The sequence below is a fragment of the Dermochelys coriacea genome, chromosome 2 (assembly GCF_009764565.3).
Source record: "Dermochelys coriacea isolate rDerCor1 chromosome 2, rDerCor1.pri.v4, whole genome shotgun sequence".
Lineage (NCBI taxonomy): Eukaryota > Metazoa > Chordata > Testudines > Dermochelyidae > Dermochelys > Dermochelys coriacea.
The window spans coordinates 158,687,951-158,707,349 of record NC_050069.1 but is presented as its reverse complement, the minus strand read 5'-3'; the positions used below and the strand labels follow the sequence as shown (position 1 = coordinate 158,707,349).

Below are 19,399 nucleotides of genomic sequence, written 5' to 3'. Positions count from 1 at the left end.
TTGGGGAATTATTGGAATTATTTTGGGGAATGTCTGAGGCCTGTGTTATTGAGGAGGTCAAGCTAGATTATCTCAGTGGTCCCTTCTGGCTTTGGAATCCATGCACTTTTTCAGAATCATCTGTTCCTATGGAAAGCTATTTTACACTGAAATAATTTGATGTTCACAACATCAGGCCTATACACTTTCCTCCTACCTCATCTGCTGCCTTTATAATGGCATTCGCAATCTTCGGATCAAGACCATAATCCTGATTTACTTCAGCAGCTGCTCGTTTTAAGATGCCAAAAGCTCTTATAACTTGAGCCTGAAATTTCAAAAGTATGTTTAAAGATGTGAATGTTTTAGGCATAGAAAATACAGGAAGTCACAAGGTTTGTATAACTCCTAAAGTTAAATCTAGCAAGGAGGCAATCAGGTAGTCCACAGAACAACATATGCTGTATGGCTAACACATGCACTGAAATGACATCTGACCAAGCAGTGCAGAAAAAAAATTGTAAAGAAATACTTTGCCATTTTTTCCCCTTTGTACTTCAAGTCTGTTTTGGTATATAGTGTGTCTTTAAGTGACACTCATACCTACAGATCAGAAAAAGAGAATCAGTTGCCTTCTTGAAGATGGGTCTTATCACAGGTTTCACTTCAAAGTATATGCAAGTATATACCTGAAAAAGTGTGGTACCCTATCACTATATTGTTTCAATTTGTCCAGTTACAGAAAAAAAATGAGGCAACCTACATTGATTTATAGTATGAAGGCAATCTTCAAAACCAGTGAAGACAAGAACTTCATTTTATTTAGTGACCAACTATTTAATAAAGGTAACTGGTACTGTGCATAATTCTGGTTTAGCTTATATCAGAGGTTCTCAAACTTCATTGCACCGCGACCCACTTCTGACAACAAAAATTACTTCGTGACCTCAGGAGTGGGAACCAAAGCTTGAGCTCGCCCAAGCCCCACTGCCCTGGGGGAAGGGGCAAAGTGTGAGTCCCACCACTCTGGGCAGGGGGACCAAAGCTGAAGCTCAAGAGCTTCAGCCCCTAGTCAGGGGTTCTGCAACCTGAGCCCTGCTGCCCAGGGCTGAAGCCCTCAGGCTTTGGCTTCGGCACTGAGCAACGGGGCTCAGGCTTCAGCCCCGGACCCCAGCAAGTCTAAACCAGCCCTGGTGACCCCATTCAAAGGGGATTGTGACCCACTTTGGAATTCCAACCCACAGTTTGAGAACCGCTGCCTTATATAAAGCTTAGAATCCATAAAACAAATTTGCAGCAAAACTAAAACCAGTCTTCTATTCAAACTTGCTATTAAAAAAATCCTTAGAGGTAAGTACCACAATAAAAATCACTTAAATTTTACATAGCTTTTCAGTAATTTCTTTATGAGCAGGCTCAATGATTTAACAGTTCACTCCATGAAAGAAACAGTTATCTACCTTTCCATTACTGTTGTTCTTCAAGATATGTTGCACATGTCCATTCCACTGTAGGTGTGTGTATTCCTTATGCACAGATGTTGGCGATATTTTTCCCCCAGTGGTACCTGTCGGAATGGCTCAAACACCCTCTGTTGCTGCACACCACTGGAAGCTGGGATAAGGACATAGAGCCACCTCCAACCCCCTTCAGTTCCTTCATACTGGACATGCTCCAATAGAGAGGGGAAGGAGAGAGGGTTGTGGAATGGACACGTGCAACACATCTTGAAGAACAAGTTACAGGAAGGTAGGTAATCTTTTCTTCTTCTTCTTCTTCTTTTGATTGCACATGTCAATTCCACTGTGATGCTCCATAAACAGCTACGGAGGGGTGTTAAGAGTCTACCTGAACAGTGATTGTAAAAACACCCATCTGAAACTGGCATAGTCTCTAGACTGACAGGTAATGGTGTAATGGAAGTGAAGATGTGAATTGAAGAACAAGTCGCCCCTTTACAAATGTCGACAATTGGTACTTGAGCCAGAAAAGCTGCAAAAGCTGCTTGTGCTCCATCAGAATGCGTAAGTACTCTAGATAGCGGGGTCATGTTAGTCAGCTGGTTGCATAAATGGATGCAGGAAGAGATCTAGGAGGAGATTCTCCAGAGGAAACAGGATTGCCCTTAATTTGTGACAAAAAGCTGGGTAGAAGTACAGAATGATTTACTATGCTCTAGGTAAACAACTAATTCTCTTCTCACATCCAACACACGAAGCCTTTCTTCATGCTTATGGTGATCGGGTTTTGGAAAAAAAAAAAGGGACAAATAGGTAGCTTGGCTAATATGCCCTGTCCTTCTGGCTTTGTCAATCACATATGATAGGTTAGAGGCATTTAAAGGGGAGAAAACTGCAGTTATCTGATGGGGAAGGAGCAGGATCGGCAAGCAGGAGACTACTGGCGTAACTCCTCAAACCACAGGGGAAACTCCCCTCCAGGAGATCTTCACCCCAACCCTATACGGAGTGCAGCGAACTCCCAGGGAGAGACTTAAGAAGGCCTGCAGGGGTAGGGGCCCCCTGCAAGAAGAAAATAGGGCCTGTGCTGGAACCACCCAGTGCAAGTAACTGGGTGTGATTTGATTCTCTCATTGTCTGGGACACAAACCTCAGGGGACTCCTTTACAGTTCACCTGGGGAATCCCCAGAATGGAAGCTGGATCTGGCTACATGTGGGTATAACGACCACTTGTGTTGATTAGTGAAGGACCTGCTCAGCTGATCTTCCTGTGTGTTTTGTTTCCTGAGGAGGTAAGCAGCTTTGAGGTGAATTGAATGGTTACATAGAAGTCCCAAAGGCAAAATGCCTCCTAGAAGAGTTGGTTTGACCATGCCCCTCCTTGCCTATTTATGTAAAACATGGTCGACAAGATGTGTCAAATCAATAATTCCCCCCCCCCCCCCCCCGGGCTTGGGCTACATGGGGAAGGAAGATGATCAGGCTAAACATATTTCTCTTAACTCCTTGACATTTATGTGAGCCTCTAGGTCTTGAGATGACCAAAGACCCTGAGTCTTCGGGGACCCAGTGTGAGCCCCCTAAGCTAGAGATGATGCATCCATAGCTATGGCTTTGGTAGTGCGGGAAGAAAGGAAACTACCATGCAAACTGTCTCATCCAGAGACAACAGTGCTAGCTTTGGCACTCGAACCACCTGATCCAAGTGGTGACAATTTGATGCAAGCCATGTTTGCAGCATCCCGAGTCACAGTGGCATATTGCACTATATAGGTATGTGCTGCCACGTGACCTAACAGCCTGAGACATTTTCTCACTGTTGTGAGTGGGAAAGCTTTCATTTAAAGTAGTAGATCTCAAATGGTTTTGAATCTGAGTTTGTGGCAAAAAAGCCCTAGACTTCATGGAGGACTGCTCTAACGAATTCTATTGTCTGTACAGGCCTCAATATTGATTTTTCTTGATTCACTAGGAAACCCAGAGCATTGACTGGATAGAGCAGTGGATATGCTGGATAGGATCTGAGATTCTGCTAAACGAATCTTCCAGATGTGGAAATACATGGACACCTAATTTTTGAAGGTGAGACGCGACCACCGCCGTGCACTATGTGAATAATCGTGGAACTGCTGCCAGGTCAAACGGAAGTACAGTGAACTGATAGTGTCGACCATTTGCCAGGAACCTGGGAAACTTTCATATTGTGATATGGAAGCAAGCGTCCCTCAAGTCGAGGATGGCATGCCAGTCTCCTTGTTCCAGGGAAGGGATAATTGATGCTAGGTTAACCACTAGGAATTTTATTTTCTTCGGGAATTTATTCAATTCTCTTAGATCTAATAAGGGCTTGAGACCTCCTTTTGACTTGGGAATCCGGAAATAATGGGAATAGAAGCCTTCTCCCCTGAAGCCCAATGGTAATTACTTACCAAATGGTAAGTATAGGCCCTGTCTGAAGAAGAGATTGGACCTTCCACTGAAGGGTAATCTTGTGAGAGCGGACCCTGAAGAGGGATGGGGAGAAGGTGTGGAGAAGAAAGGCTAAAGGAAATTGTATGGCATACCCCTGTTTCACTGTGGGGGGTTAATATGCAGACCCACTGGACTGATGTTATGTAGGGTCAGGCATTTAGGAAGTGGGACAAGCAACTGGTAAATAAAAAATGGGGAGTAGATGGAAGTGATGATGCTGGTATGCAACCCCATAAAAATTCCTGCTTGAAAGAGGCAACTGGATGGGATGAACTTATTGACACTAAACAGGAGAGTGGTGGAGGGTGCCTTCTATATACAACTCCTTACCTTTTTCTTAGGTGGATTTGGGAACAAGGAGCAAAGCTATGGGGTTGAAAGGGTTCTTGATAAAAATACTTTCTTTTCATTGTTGGACTGTAGATTCCAATGGATTTGAGTATTGCCCTGCAATCTTTAAGGCTGTGAAACCTGTCATCATTTTTTCTCGGAGAACAGAGTAGGATCTTCAAAAGGAACGTCCTATATGGTCTGTTGGACTTCAGCTAGTAGTCCGGAAGATTGCAACTATGAACACCTCCTCACAGCAATGATGCCATGGTTCGAGCCACCAAACCTGCACTATTCAGACTGTCCTGGAAGGCAGTGCAGGTGACCAGTTTACCCTCCTCCAACATTACTGAGAACTCTTGCTTGGAATCCTCTCGTAATTTGTCCTTGAATTTAGCAATGTAGTTGTATCAACTCAGGAGTGCATGTTGGCATGCAATCCTTAGCTGCAGGCCCCCTGAGGAATGAAATTTGTGGCAAAACAAGTCAGGCCTTTTTGAGTCCTTACTCTTAGGCATGGAGGCTTGTTGTCCCTGTGTTTCCCACCCATTGGTGGCTGCCATTACAAGAAAATCCAAAGAAGGGTAAGTGTAAAAACATTCATACCCTTTAGAGAGGAGGAAGTATCTTCTCTCTCAGCTCATTTTGCTGTGGGAGCCAAGGAAGAAGGTGTCTGCCAAAGAGTCTTGACCGGCTTCATTATTGCCTCATTGATTGACAGAGAAACCTTAACTGGGGTGCCAGACACTAGGATGTCTACCAACTTGTGAGAACTTTCACGTACCTCTTCTGCCTGGATGCCAAGCACTGAGGCCACTCTTTTCAGGAAGTCTTGGTGGGCCCTGTGGTCTTCCAGAGGAGATGAATCTCTCACTGAATCAATAGCTTTGTCTGGTGCAAAGACAAGGATGCAACCAGCAACTGGTGGCAACTCCATAATCTATAGTGGAAAAGCTATTCAGAAGGATCTGGTTGGCTGTGAAGTACCAGACATCAACGCTCACGGCGCCTGGTGCCCAACTCAGTGTCCGGTATCTGTGAATTACGTTCCCAGTGCCGTTGTGTACAGTGACCTCCTCGTGATCGTCAAGATGGTGAGATGAGGTCCTGGGTAAAGGAGGGACACTCCAGGAAGCCCAGAGTGGCCTCTGGTATGGACCCGGAACCCATTCTTGTCAGGGCCACTGACCCTTAGGAAAAGACCAACATTGGGCTTGCTGCATTGTCCATGGACCTGATGACCTTGAAGGAGGGTAAGTGCCCATGCTTCCAAGTCAATGAACAAGGAGACAGAGGCTTCCGATAATGGAGGTGCTGATGCAGACAGTACTGGAGTGGGGTATCCTGAACCTGGGGGTGGCAGTACTCCCTCTAGATAAAACTGATTTGAGAGGAAATCTAGATAGTGGTACCGGGAGTTCTCGGTGCGGTAAGGGGTGAGCTGAAGGAGCAGGAACTGGTTGGATGGTTTCCAGTGCTGATGAAACTGGTACCGAGAGGCTAAGCAAGTCTCTCGCGGAAGCATATGCCTTCTGGAGTAGATGGGAATGGCAGTGACTGTTGGCTCCTTAAATGTCTCTCAGAGGACAGCCTTGATGGACGTGCCACAGGCTCTGGAGGCAGCAAACCCCTCTTACGAGGCGAGGCTTCTGGTGTGGCTCTCTCTGCCACACACCTGCCTGTAGCTTTGGTACCAAGGTTGATGAACGAGATCCTGAGCCCAAGGAACGTCTGGGTTTCTTCTTCAGTACTGGGAATCAGGATCAATGAGACAAAATACATCTGCTGGAGCACTCCATACCGACGCTAAAATACTTGGGATGCTCTTTCCACGAGGTGACTCGGCTAGGAGGCCAAGAACTGCTTCCATAAGCAAGCACTTAAACCTTGCTGCTCCAGCCTTTCAAATGGGGTTTGAAGCCCTTGAAAATGACACTTGTCACTAACGTGGGCCTCACCGAAGCACTTCAGATGCCTCAGGATGAGGTTTACTGATTGGCATGGGCTTTGCATACGTGCTGCAAGATAAAGCCTGGGAAGTGAGGCATCATTTCAGCATGGAGCCTAGTACTGAAAGAAACGAAAGTCCCAAAGAACACAAAAACAGAAACCTAACACTAACATACTTGAGAAACTATCGAACAACTAACAATAATTAACTGCAACTATTTATAAGTGAGGAAAGCACTTGAGTTAACAAGTCTGAGATTTCTCTGACAATCCTTACTGGCAGTAAGAAGGAAGTGACTGGCTCAGCCGTGGCTCTGCCTTCTTATACCAGCATACAGTGGTGTGCAGCAATGGGGGCACCTGAGCCATCTTGACAGGTACCGTTGAGGGGAAAACATCTCCAACATCTATGCATGAGGAGTGCACACACCTACAGTGGAACAGACATGCACAATCACTCAAAGACAAACAAGACCTTTACATGAGGATTGAGCCTTCCAATCATAACTGAAAGGTACTGTTAACCTTGTATTCCTAACAAGACTATAAGGAAAACAGACTTATTCTTATGTTTAAATGAGTTTATACTGTAAAAAATAAAAATCCAAGTAGATTCTAGTTACTTACTGGCATCCTATCGCTAACACCACCTATCTTAAAGTTCATTGTAGATCTCACAGTCTGGGCACCGTAATACTTGTCATTTGGGACCTTTAGTTCACCAAAGGTATCATATTCTATTCTAAAAGAGTCTTGACTGGCCTGAGGAGGGAAAAAAAATATAGGTAAGCAAATTTATTTAGAAAAAAAATAAATACCTAGTAAAACGAAATAAGATAACCCCATAAATGGGGGGGGGAGGGAAATGCTACAGACACACACAGATGGCCATGAAATATTTTTTAACATTGCCTCCCAGTGGTTTCCATTTTATTAACATTTTTCTTGTTTTGAAGCACTCTTTACTGCACTAGAGAAGAGTCACAAGTGTTAATATGGTTAATACATAATTCAACACTGGATCATTGTCAACCAGTAGTAAGTGGTTTGAGAGAGACAAGTCCTCTCCTGCCTGTTGTATGGAATAATTCATCCTTATGAAGCATCCAGTTTCTTTCAGCCAAGAACACATCTACTTCTTATCAACAAATTACCAATTCACCTCACAAAGCATAATCACCTATCTTGCTGGCTTCAATTAAAAAAAGCAGAAAGTACAAAATCCAGATCTCTGTGTATGTGACATGTATTTAGAGAAAACTCAGTCTAAAAAGTAGGATTGCTCTGGGACAAGAGGGTCCATTTTTCTGAAGCCCTAAGACAGGCATGTTATTATTGTTAACAATAATAGTTGTACAGTAAGAGGAAAATGTCCATAACAAAGTTTTCATACAACATTCAACGCATATAATATGCTTCTGTTACAATATTTTATATAGCCAGGAGCAAATACATTTTAGTTGACCTATTTGTATATTCAAGAGGGGTTGTTTCTTTAAAAAAAAAAAAATGACCAAAACCATATGGAATTCCACCAGGTAAAGCAGGGCACAATTTGCCTCCTTTGGCTCAGCGAGGAACAGCAGTAATGTTCTCTGAAGGAAGCACCATCCATCCTCTTCAATCAATAATGCTTGCCTTCTTCTTTGGCCGTTGAGGAGAAAAAGGAATCCTTTATTGAGGAAAATGTAAAAGAGGACTCATGCTTCTTACTTTAAGTATAATCTAGTTCCTTTGTTTTCTTTATCTTACTCTAGTTGCCTAAATCATTCACATACATGCTTGATCTATCATCTGCTGAATATTTTCTATATTTAGTCTTACTACAGCCAATGCTTCACTTGGACAGTGACCAAACTTATCCTCTGTATTGATACACATGCCAGGCACGAATATTCAATTCAGCTCTGAAGTATCTCTAACTGGTATTTAGTTCCATAAATACCCAGGTGTGCTATTTGGGCACCTAACTGAAGTAGCCAAATTTGAAACTTTGTCCCCACGAGACAAACTGATGGAAACGAATGTAGATCTAATACTGAAACCACCACTACACCAACAGCTAGTCACCAGAAACAGATATACTCAAAGATGTAAATTAATTTAAACTAAATGACCTTTTAGATAAATAAAGAACTGCAAGCTCCACTGGGGCAGAACCTATTTCTCAAAACTTGCAAAGTTCCAGTGTCGTCAATGGGGAAAGTTAAAATTAACAACTAAGACCGACCACAGCCAACAGGCCACTGACCTATGAACCATCACTGATATCAGATACACATTTCACAAATAAAAGTGTTTTTTACGAAATCATAACTGAAGGAGCAAGTTCTTTGACTTAAGTGTCATCCAGTGTTTAACTATCAATTTTGACAAACAGCCTTTAACAATTCAAAGACTAATTTTATCATGTGTTGCAAAATGTAAGTATCATCCTAACCAATCAGACTATTGGTCCATCAAGTCAGTACCCTATATATCCAGCAGATGCTTCAGACAGGCAAAAAGCCCCACTTTGCACACTCATTTATGCAAAGAGGTGGGGTACAGAATTTCTTCCTGAGTTAATCTGAATTAACCTAATGTTTGTATAACTACAAATGGTATCACCTAAAGCAATGCAAATGTTTTTAAGAAGTCCACTATGTTACGGCAACCTGTGTCACAATGAATTTCACGGGCTACATACACATGGTGTATAAAACATTTATATATATTTCATTCATTCAGTGTTTAAGTTCTAAATAGTAGCATGCAGAAGGATAAACTAATGTCCTGATCCCACTCCCAACTATGTCTGACAGTTTTTAATGTATTTAAATAAATTTATTTGTTTAAATAAATTAAATACATTAAAAATAAACCCATTTGAAACTAAATTTGAATTATGACCAACATATATTAAGATTTAAACTTACTATATTAAAATCAACTAAACAAAAATACTCAAGCAGTACATTTGCTGCCAAATATTAAAGAAAATCAAACCAACAAACTGGTGTAAGTCACTGGCTAAGCATGTAAAACCACAGTTTGCTGAAATGCTAAACCAGCTTTTGACAGCAAATTACCTGCAGGAGGCGGCTAAGACAGAACACTTTCTTCATTTCAGTTTATTCAGTGAGTTTAGTTCAATTACTAGTTCATTCAAAATTGAGAAACTGATGGGGAGTTGAAAAAGCAGAAAAACTGCTTTCCTCTCCAATCTATGAATAAAAATTATGTGAAAGAATGTGATCTACTACTACTACTAAAATCCTGAAAGACACGATGCACAGGAAAAAAAATAATCAATTGACTACAGTTAATACTTCATATGTTTAATAAATCAGTTAATTTTAAATGCAAGACATGTTTTGATAAGAAAAAGTGTTTAAACGTCCAGCATATTTAAGGTAGTTTTAGTTAACTACCAACGCATTTTTTTTTAATACTGTTTGTGTAATCTTAATTGATTTCCAATTTCCATCCAAATGTAGCTTTACACAAATCACAAGAAAAATAATCTAGTAAATAAGAAATGAATCATTCACCATTTTCTAAGTTAATACAACTATAAAAATTAATCTAAATACACGTGGGAAGCTATATAATTACTTATTTAAATGTGTCTTAATTCCTTTAAGAAAAATAACTAAAAAGTGCAAACATAAAACAGAGATTAAAATCCATTATTTAAATCAAGATTTTCTGCTTGCTGATTTAGGCCTTGTCTGATCTACAAAATTAAGTCGATTTAAGATAGGTCAATGTACAGGCACCACAGTAATTACTGCAGTGGTTCATGTTCATACTACGCCACCTTAACTGTGTGGTACATTGTGAGGCACTGACAGCTGTAGCCCCTTCCCACCCCACAAAGGGATCCCAGCCCACAGGAGATGTAAGAAACAGTGTCTACACAGACATCTGCGTCACCCTAATTACATCCATCTAAGTAGGGTGGATAAAAATAATTGATTTAAAAAAAAAAAAGATTTTCATTTAAATCAGATTTTTTTGATAAAATGCTTTTTGAGGAAAAAAGCAATCTAAAATAGTTTAAATTAAGATACATTATACAGTAGCTCAAAGATATCTCATCATGGAATAGGAAATATAAATTCTAATTCTATAGTATGAGGCAATATATTCATGTCATGTTTAAGAAAAGTTTTGTAAATGAGTTCCAATAGTACATGGATTGGGACCCAATTTTATGGGGTTCCAAGGGCTTCTGTATAGATTATTTAGGTTAATCTTTCTATCTAATTTGTGTACACAAAGTCAATCCCTGACCTCTCTAAAAGTGCAAAGTTTCAAAAAGTTCAATGAACAGAAGATTGTTGGGGGCGGAATAGATCTGGACAAGGAGAAGAAGTCTGGAGATAAATGTGAGAAGGGAAGGACAGGCAATAGAAACAAAAGTGAAACTGCTTCAGCAGCATATTCCAGAAGTCTTGAGGTCTTTCTGAGTGTAGCCTTCATTGATTTGAGATCTACCATATCATTTTCTCACTAGAAGGGAAAAAAAATCTATAATTGCAGCAGGCTGTAAAAGAGACCCAGTTGGGAATATTTTAATGAAGTTCCTCTTCCAGTGGGTAAAACAGGCATGAGTGCAAAATACAAACAGTGCAACAAAGAAAAGCAAAGCCTGGTTGCCCGAATGAAACGACATCATGAGAAGTGTTCCTTCTCAGGAGGAAGCTGCATTGAAGATGATGAAAGGAACACGTCTGAACATGCAGGATCTTCAGGTTTGTAAACTTTTTATTTCAGACTTCTTTCTTAAGCACAGCCTGTCTTCCTTCTGGACTATTCTTGAATTCTCATGTTTGAGCAAAAAATATAGTTGTTACTCTATGGTACTATCATTTTAGATGCAGTTGTGATAAAAATAAATAAGTGAAATAGGCAGATCTTCCTTTTACAATTTCACCTTTAAAGAAGTACTGAGTGTCAGTGAATGCAATGAGTAATACTAAATGAGCAGTATGGTAATTAAATAACTGCATTGACTTATTTTGTTTAAGAGAATCCATCCTCAACATACAGGATTCTAAAAAGACTATCCACCTTCAAGATCACCATCATTTTCTATAGTTTCAGAGTTTTCTGCCAACGACAGTGTTTCAGTCACATCATGTATGTCAAATAGCCACAGTATATCACCTGTGGCAAAAAAAAAAAAAAAATCTCCATCATCTAGAAACAACCATAGATAAGTCTGTGATAAGAACCAGGAGATTACAAAAAGAGGTAACTGATGAAAGAATTGCCCACTTTGTTTATGCAACAAACTCTCCTTTCCATATGATCGAGAACCCACACTTCACTAACATGGTTCAGTCATTAAGACCAGGATACAGTCCACCCAATAGTGCCTGTGAATCTGCTAATTGCTGGATAAAGTGTATGAAAGAGAAAGTGAGCAGTGTGCAAAAAGTCTAGAGGGTGAAATTGTTAACCTGAGTCTTGATGGGTGGAGCAATGTCCACAATGATCCTCTTGTATGTGCTTGTGTGACAACAGAAGAAGGGAATGTCTTCCTTACAGAAAGAATTGATACATCAGGAATACAGCAGAATACTTGCAAAAAGTAGCAGTAAAAGCTATAACAAACTGAAAAAAAAATTAAAATGTTTAGTATGCAGCTTGGTCACAGACAATGCTGCAAATGTATCCAAGATGAGAAGAAATTATTTAGAAGAGAGTCCCAATCTAATAATATATGGTTGCACTGCTCATTTGATGCACCTCCTAACCAAAGACTTCAGCGTTCCAGAAAGAAAGGCTAATGTTGTTGCTGAAATTGCAAAATACTTCCGTAACAACCACTTTGTAGCAGCCGCTCTGAAAAAAGTGGGAGGAACCAAGCTAACTCTCCCACAAGACATGCGATGGAACTCGGTAATGGACTGTTCTGAGCACTATAGCAAAAACTGACCTAATCTGATGACATTTTGTGAACAAAATCGAGAAAAAAATAGATGGCACTGTCACAGCCAAAGTTCTCAACCCTGGGCTTAAGAAAAATGTTGAACACATGCCGAGTACCCTGAAACCTATTTCTGTAGCCTTGAACAAAATGCAGGGAAATTGCTGTTTTATTGCTGATGCTGTTGAAATTTGAGTGAGATCTTAAAAAGAGAAACATGCAATGACAGAGTTAAATTACAAGCATTAAAAAAACGAATGGGGCGAGTACCATCTTCAGCTCATTTTCTTGCAAATATTCTCACTACTCGGTACCAGGGTCAAACCTTAACTACTGAAGAAGAGGAGTTGACTATGACATGGACATCCAGCAATCATCCCTCCATCATGCCAACTATAATAAACTTCAGAGCTAAGGGTGAACCATTCAAGAAACGTATGTTTTCTGATGTTTTAAAGAAAGTCCACACAGTGAACTGGTGGAAGTCACTTAAGCACTTGGATTCAGAGACTGAAGTGATAATCTCACTTTTAACAGCAGTAGCTTCTTCTGCTGTGGTAGAAAGAATATTTTCTTCCTTTGGACTAATTCATTCCAAATGGAGAAATTGTTTAGGACCTGAAAAAGCAGGAAAGCTTGTTTTTCTTTTCCAGATTATGAACAAACAGGAAAACGAAGGTGAAGACGACTGAGTTAGCTGCAGAAGCTAATATTTTAAGTTTCTCATGTTGACCTGGCTGACAGTCGATTTTTTTAAAAAAAATATTTCATTAAAATTGTTTAACTAAAATAGTTTAAACAAAAACAAACCTGATTTTAAAAAACTTGAATGTTTAACTAAATTCAAAAATTCATATGCTTGTTTTGTTAAAATATTATATGTTTGCTGTTGAAGAAAAAAATCCAGAATACATAACTTTGTTTTAGTTAGATAAAACAATTTAAATATCTTGTCTGGTGATGGTCTCCTCCTAATAGAGCATGGCAAGAAAATCCTCCAAATATTAATGATAAACCTGTTGAATTGGAGATAGTTCACCTCCCAATTACTTCATAAATATCTGCTTCAATTACCTTTGGTAAATGAAATAACCAATCATTCATTTTCTGATATAGCTGTAAAACTAACCTGAAAAGTTTTCAAAATAAATCACTTTAAAATGTATAGCGTGTACCTTCTAAAAATGAAACATATCTATCTCCGAGTTGTGAAGAATATGTATTAAGATTTTAACAACCAAAAAGAATGCACTTTTATGTATCAATCCATGATTAAATCAAATCCACACTGGATCTAAGAGCTACACCTCTTGCAGAGGTGGAATTAGGTCAGTGTAGTGGGTGACTTACATCGGTGGGAGCAATGTTGTAGTGCAGACATTTACAGATTTAGGTCGACATAAGATGCTTGTATGTAACTCTGTAGCGTAGACCAAGCTTTGCTCAGGATTAAAAATCAGTCCTACTCCAGCTTTTCTGTGTCACGGAGGTTTAAACCTGCTGCGTTATGCCTCCTACAAGGCACAGCTCAGAATTGACATTCTCTACCCTATAACATAAAGCCCAGCTTGTCAAAGTCCTACTCACATGTCCTCTGGCCAAAAACACAGTTCAGAGCTTAAGTAATCTAAGCAAACATAACTGTACTTTTAGTTTTTAGCTAGTGATTAACTATTTTGATGTTAAAACTTATTGCACCATAATGCAATGGAGAACTCAAAAGGGTAGGACAATCGCAATAATGCGTACTGTGAAAAATTCTACTCTCGTTTTAACAAACAGCAGTTTTTAGAAAGATTTCTTTCAACCTCATTTCATTTATGCTGCATTTGTGCAGCAAAGCACAATAAAAAAACAACTGCTCTTCTGACACAGAAAAGGTTTCAAAGTTTTAGTTTTATTTGTTGCTTACATTACAACTATCAGTTTGCAACTTTTGAAAGTCCGGAAACCAGAAAGGTATATTTTGTAGCATTCAACTGAGGAGAGAAGGAATGCTGCATTTCCTGCCTCAGTTTAAAATATATCACTTTAAATGAAGTGCAGTTTAGCTCTATGGTAGCAAAACAGCAGAAAATCATGGCAGGGTGTAGGTACATTGGTGTATTTGGCTACATGTCTTCAGACACTAGGAAAAGTGCACATCTCAAAGTGGTTTGTATCTGCTCATTGATTTTTCATTCCTCCCCTCCCATCCTCCCCCCAAAAAAAAACTTTACAAAGTGCAGTTTGTTTGCAATGTATCCTTCCAGCATAAGTAGCAGCTCCCAATAATGAAAAAAATAGGAAACCATTATATACACCTTTTCTCTTCTGTCCTAAATCACAGGTGACAGTTTGGAGAATTAAGAATATTTAAATGTCATTAGTTCCACTTACGCCCCTGAAGCTTTTTCCATACTTTCTTTTGTCAATTAAGTTAGCAAAGGTGATTTATGAGAAGTTATCCATCTTTGATACAATTTGTTTGAGAGTTTAAAGACATTTTCTGCTCCTTAAGTTTTACTTCATATCTTTATGATTTTGCAGTGTAAGGAAGGAATCAAGAACCAGATGATTATTATTGTCTTCAGCTGACTAAACAAAGTGCTCCTTGTGAAAACCCTTCAGTTATGATTGAAAAAGCATGCTCTTTCAGAAGACCTTTGCTACAAAGAAATGTTTGGGTAAAAAACAAACCAAAATAAAGGTTTCAGAGGTTTCCAGTGTTAGTCTGTATCAGCAAAAACAACAAAGCTTTCCATTCAAACTCAGAAGGCTGTTTGAGCTCCTCTTCCACTTTTACTTTTTGTAACTTCCTGCTTAGTTATCAGAAAATTAAAAGACATCCAAACCCTTAGATTTTACTGTATTCTTATTAACATAGTTTTACCCTCTACCAAAAAGGGTCAGCGAGCTATATGGGTTTTCATGGTACTTTCATTCCTCAGGCAGCTAGGCAGCAAAAAGCAAAGGAGAAAAAGTAGCTTTGGGAAAGGCAGAAGTGAATATTGATTACAGAATTAACTGGTTTTGCAGCTAAAACCTGTATGCATTTTGGGTTTGTTTTTTTTTTTTTAGTTACTTCAAACCAGAGGTTATGACAAATAGTTTATTTTAACTACACTAGTCCTTTTTTGCTCTTACCCAAAAAAGAACACAGGAATAGGGATAAACTTAAGTTTTAATTTGAGGGATGAGGTCCCAGGCATACCCTGTTGTGAATAGGAGCACAGATGTGACAACAATAAGGTCCAATCAGAATGGAGCTTTGGACAACTGGTGTCTCCCACTCACTGTTTAATAAGTTTACATACTGTCAGTCAACTATATTATGAATGACATTAAAAGCCTGTCTCACAGTACAAGTCATATGTTTGTCTGGCACAGGTCAGAGGATGCATGTTACTTATTAGATCTTAGTAAGTCAAAAAAACATGCTAGGAAAATATGGAGGGATACACAAACAAAATTATCAGAGTGATAATAGGCCAGTGGTTTATTGGTTACATATCTGTTTGTTTTAAGTTAAAGATTAAATTCCAGGCCCCCCACATTCCAGAATATTGTCATTTGGTTTGTTAATTTGGAAATTTGCTCCTTTGTACTCCATTAGATTGTAAAAACACAGAATCAACATTTTAAAAAGCCTGTTTTAGGAAAAATGTCCTATCCTAACTTCCCCCTTTTTCCTGGAAGCTTTTGACAATTTTATGAAGATCCGGAAAGTGACATTACAGGAGACTGAAACCTGAGGGGCAGGAGGGAATTCTAATGGTCAGATTTAGAAACCCGTATGTGCACAGTTTGTGTGTTTTTAGATTGCAGCATAACCCTCCTTTACTGCAACTGACTGTGCATAGACGATCAGCGTGGGGTGAGCATTGCAGTTCAAAGGGTTTTCAGGGGCCGAGGGTGCCCCACCCCCAGGAAGAGCTATTAAACACATTAGCGCATTTTCCATCCATGCCTATCTTCACAGCGACAGGCTTCTCCCAGCGATGTCCCGGGGCCCGACGAAAGGGCTGGAGCCAGCGACAGCGGTGCGCGACCTATGCGCGCACCAGGCCCACCCAGCCGAGCTATTTCGGGTCCCGCGTCCCGCTCGGCAGTGATGGGACGCGGGCGAGGTTCGGGCCGCCCACCACCGCGGGGTCCAGGCGCTTCAGGGCGAGGCTCCGCCAGCGGCAGCCGAGCTCTCCCAAGCCCGGGGCGTCGGACCCGGCGGGACTCGAGCTCAGCGGGGGTGCGGGGTTAACAGGCGCCGAGTCAAATTCGGGTCCCCCAGACCCGCCCCGCGTGGTAGCCCGATGCTGGGTAGAGGAAATGGGGGGGGGGGCTGCTCGACCGCGGCCCCACTGCCCCGGGACACCCGCTCGCCAGGCCGGAGCGTGTCCCCTCGTCTCGACACCCGCACAGCCCGCGGGCGAGGGAGGGGGAGGGGGAGGCGAGGGGCGGTTGGCGGTAGCAATTAGAGGTCACCGCCCCTCCCCCCCCCGTGCCCGGCGCGAGACTCGGACACGTCCTCACCATCCCGGCGGCGCGCGGCGGCGGCAGCAGCATCCGCTGCTGAGGCTGGCACAGGAGAGCGGCGCGCGGCGGCGGCGGCGGCAGCAGCAGCTGGAGCGCGAGGAGCCCCCGCGTGCTGCCTAGGCGCAGAAGGGGCCGGAGTGAGCGGTACATGGCGAGCGGGAGAACGGAAGCCGTGAAACGGGGGCGGGGGGCGGGGCACAGCTACTTTCTGACAGCGAGTGCCAAGGGAAAGGAAGGCCCCGCCTCTACGTAGACCAATCAACAGCTGGGAGCGGGCACCAGGAGGCGGGCTCAACCACGCGGAAGCCAATTGCCAAGCTGCGACAAGGGGTGGGGCCGGTTCTTATTCCCCCCTTCTCCGCGGCAGCCCTTGGAGGCTGCTACGCATGTCTGAAGAAAGCTGAGCATGCGCATTAGCAACTCAGCTGCTGCCTGTCATGGAGCGATGGGTGCGCCCTGCGCAGGGAAAGAGCCGCCGCGCAAGCGACGGGCGGGTGGGAGCGGCGCGAGGGCGCTGTGCGCGGGCCCGGGCTGGGCGTCAGGGAGCGAGCGGGTGACGATACCCCTGGGTGAAGAGGGCCCGGGGAACGGGATCTTGCGCCTCATAAAATAACGGCGCCTCCGCGCAGGCCGCCCCCGAGCAGCGCCGGGGCCTGTTGAGGCGGCGCCCGCGGCCCTTACTTCGGTCCCCAGGGTTCCGCTTGGGGCCTCGGGCCGGTCGCAGCTGCCGCCGCAGCCTCCGCTTCCGTTCATCGAGCGAGCGGGGAGAAGGGGCGGCCTGGGGCCGCTGTTGCCGGAAACCAGCCTCTGCCTTGGGAGACCCCGCCCGGGAGAGTTGCTTTGAGCGGGCGGCAGGTAGGAGCTGCCCGGTCCGACTGGTGTAAATGTCAGCACGCACCGAACTGCTGCACCGCTCCCGGGAACGGAGATCCGGGCCCCGCCGCTTGGCTCTGCCGGACGCACCCCTGTGTTGGAGCCGGGACCAGATCGCAACTTCCCCCTTTCTCTCCAGTGAAGACGCCGCGTCCCATGGCCAACAAGCGCCACTGAGGCTTAATTTTAAGGCGCTCAGAGAACAAATGATAAATCCTTCCTTGATTCTTTGAACACCTCCACCATCTCCTGCCTCATCCTCGGAACGCACCTAAAAGACGCTATCTTTCTTCTCAGGCGTGCCTTTGCCAGTAGTACAGGGCCATGTGTAGGACAGCTCCAGGGCCTTGCTTTGTTGACATTTGTTTTTAGCCAGGGGATACTTGCCCCTTCCTTTAAACATTAACCTAATTTCATGAGCACTCATTAAATCTTGGTCCTGTCAATACACAGACCCCCTGCCAACATGTCTATGTACCAGAAATATTTGTCCACCAGGTGCACATATAACCCACTAACTCAAGATCGTTCATTTCATGAGCTGCAATGAGAATTGAAGCACATCTGAATAGACAGCATGTCAGCCACACTAATAGAACCAGTGAGGACTAGACAACAGGCAAAAACAATTTTAAGTAGAAATAAACCATGTCCCATGTTTAAGATTGGGCTTTGAGTAAAGGACAGTTAACCTCTGCACATGAAAGGCTTTAGTCCTTCCTTTTACTTAAAAGTTTTTAAGCTAAGATGAATCATCCCTTCTTGCAAGAAACCTATTTCCAAGTTGTTCATAGTAAAAATCAATTTCAAAAAAATGGTGAAGTGCTTGTAACTCATGATACTAGAATAATTTGATATGTACTGAAAAGGACAGATGGTTGAATATAAATTAAGAGGAGGCGGGGGTCTTGAAGGTTTACCAAGTTCTCAATTGTAGCAAAAATTTTGCTAATATTCCTGAAAGTAATCCATTTCATACAACTTATAACCTGTTTAGGGGGTGGGGGCGGAGGGTTGGGATCAGGACAGTCTGAGCCTGGGTGGTGGGGCTCCAACTGGTCCCTTTATCCCCACGTCCCAGGTGCGCACAGACCTCCTGCATGAGCCCCAGCCACTGCAGGCTGACAGCCAGAGCTCTTACAAAAAGCACATAGTTCGTGCCGCCCTTGAGAGGCCCACCCCATAGTTTTGAAAACTGCTGATCACGAGTAAAGGAGTGTTTCGTAACTCAATTTTAGAGGATTACATATACTGCACTGCAGTCCTTTTGTCAGTTAACAGAAAAGGAATTCTTCATGCAAATACACAATACATAACAGTATTTAATTACAATATTCATGTTTGTCATCCCCAGCCAGATTAGCAGACAAGATGTATTTGTGTATTAAGGAAATTCTGTAGTGTATGTTTTTCATTTTATATTGTTAACATAAAGCATGGTATATGTTTTGTAGCAATGTTAAGCTATAAAGAACCCTGTTCTATATATCTAACCCTTTATTTCTTGGTAGGGAGGAAGCAAAAAGTCCTTTTCTAGGGAATTCAGTTTAATTTATCCATCCTCAGATATATACCCCATAGGAATATTCTGTAAATCTTTAATTTTTCCAGTGGTTTTGACTTGACTAAGATTATGTTCAGCTTATTCAGTCTACCTCTGAGTGGAGAATATTTGCTCAATGGAAACAATTTGCATTGTAGTAAAATAATCAGGTTTCTTTAAATAAATAAAAATAAAAAAGCCCTATTGTGCACTAATGAAGCATAATAGATACTTTAAATAATAGGTTTAGAAATTCAAAGTTATAGTTCCCACAACAACTATAACAAATAAATAATGTGCAACAGGGCAAAGTTACTGTCCTAGAAGCTTAACTTTAAATCTCACCCCTAATCATGAAA

The 19,399-nt window shown here is 42.1% G+C and overlaps 1 protein-coding gene across 2 annotated transcripts in view; it reads right to left on the bottom strand.

The window, feature by feature from the left end:
* The window catches only part of FH (fumarate hydratase), a 43,443-nt gene extending 26,411 nt beyond the window's left edge, over positions 1-17,032 (bottom strand). The window contains exons 1-3 of one of the 2 annotated variants that reach the window (XM_038391563.2): positions 16,622-17,032; positions 6,820-6,954; positions 197-307 (exon numbers count right to left, since the gene is read on the bottom strand). In XM_038391563.2, coding sequence (XP_038247491.1) covers positions 197-307; positions 6,820-6,954; positions 16,622-16,774 — 399 coding nt within the window. In that variant the 5' untranslated portion in view covers positions 16,775-17,032. Of the gene's footprint in view, positions 1-196; positions 308-6,819; positions 6,955-11,227; positions 11,247-16,621 lie in introns of those variants that run through there. The other variant, XM_043508578.1, reaches the window with a different exon arrangement.
* Between the last annotated feature and the right edge of the window lie 2,367 nt (positions 17,033-19,399).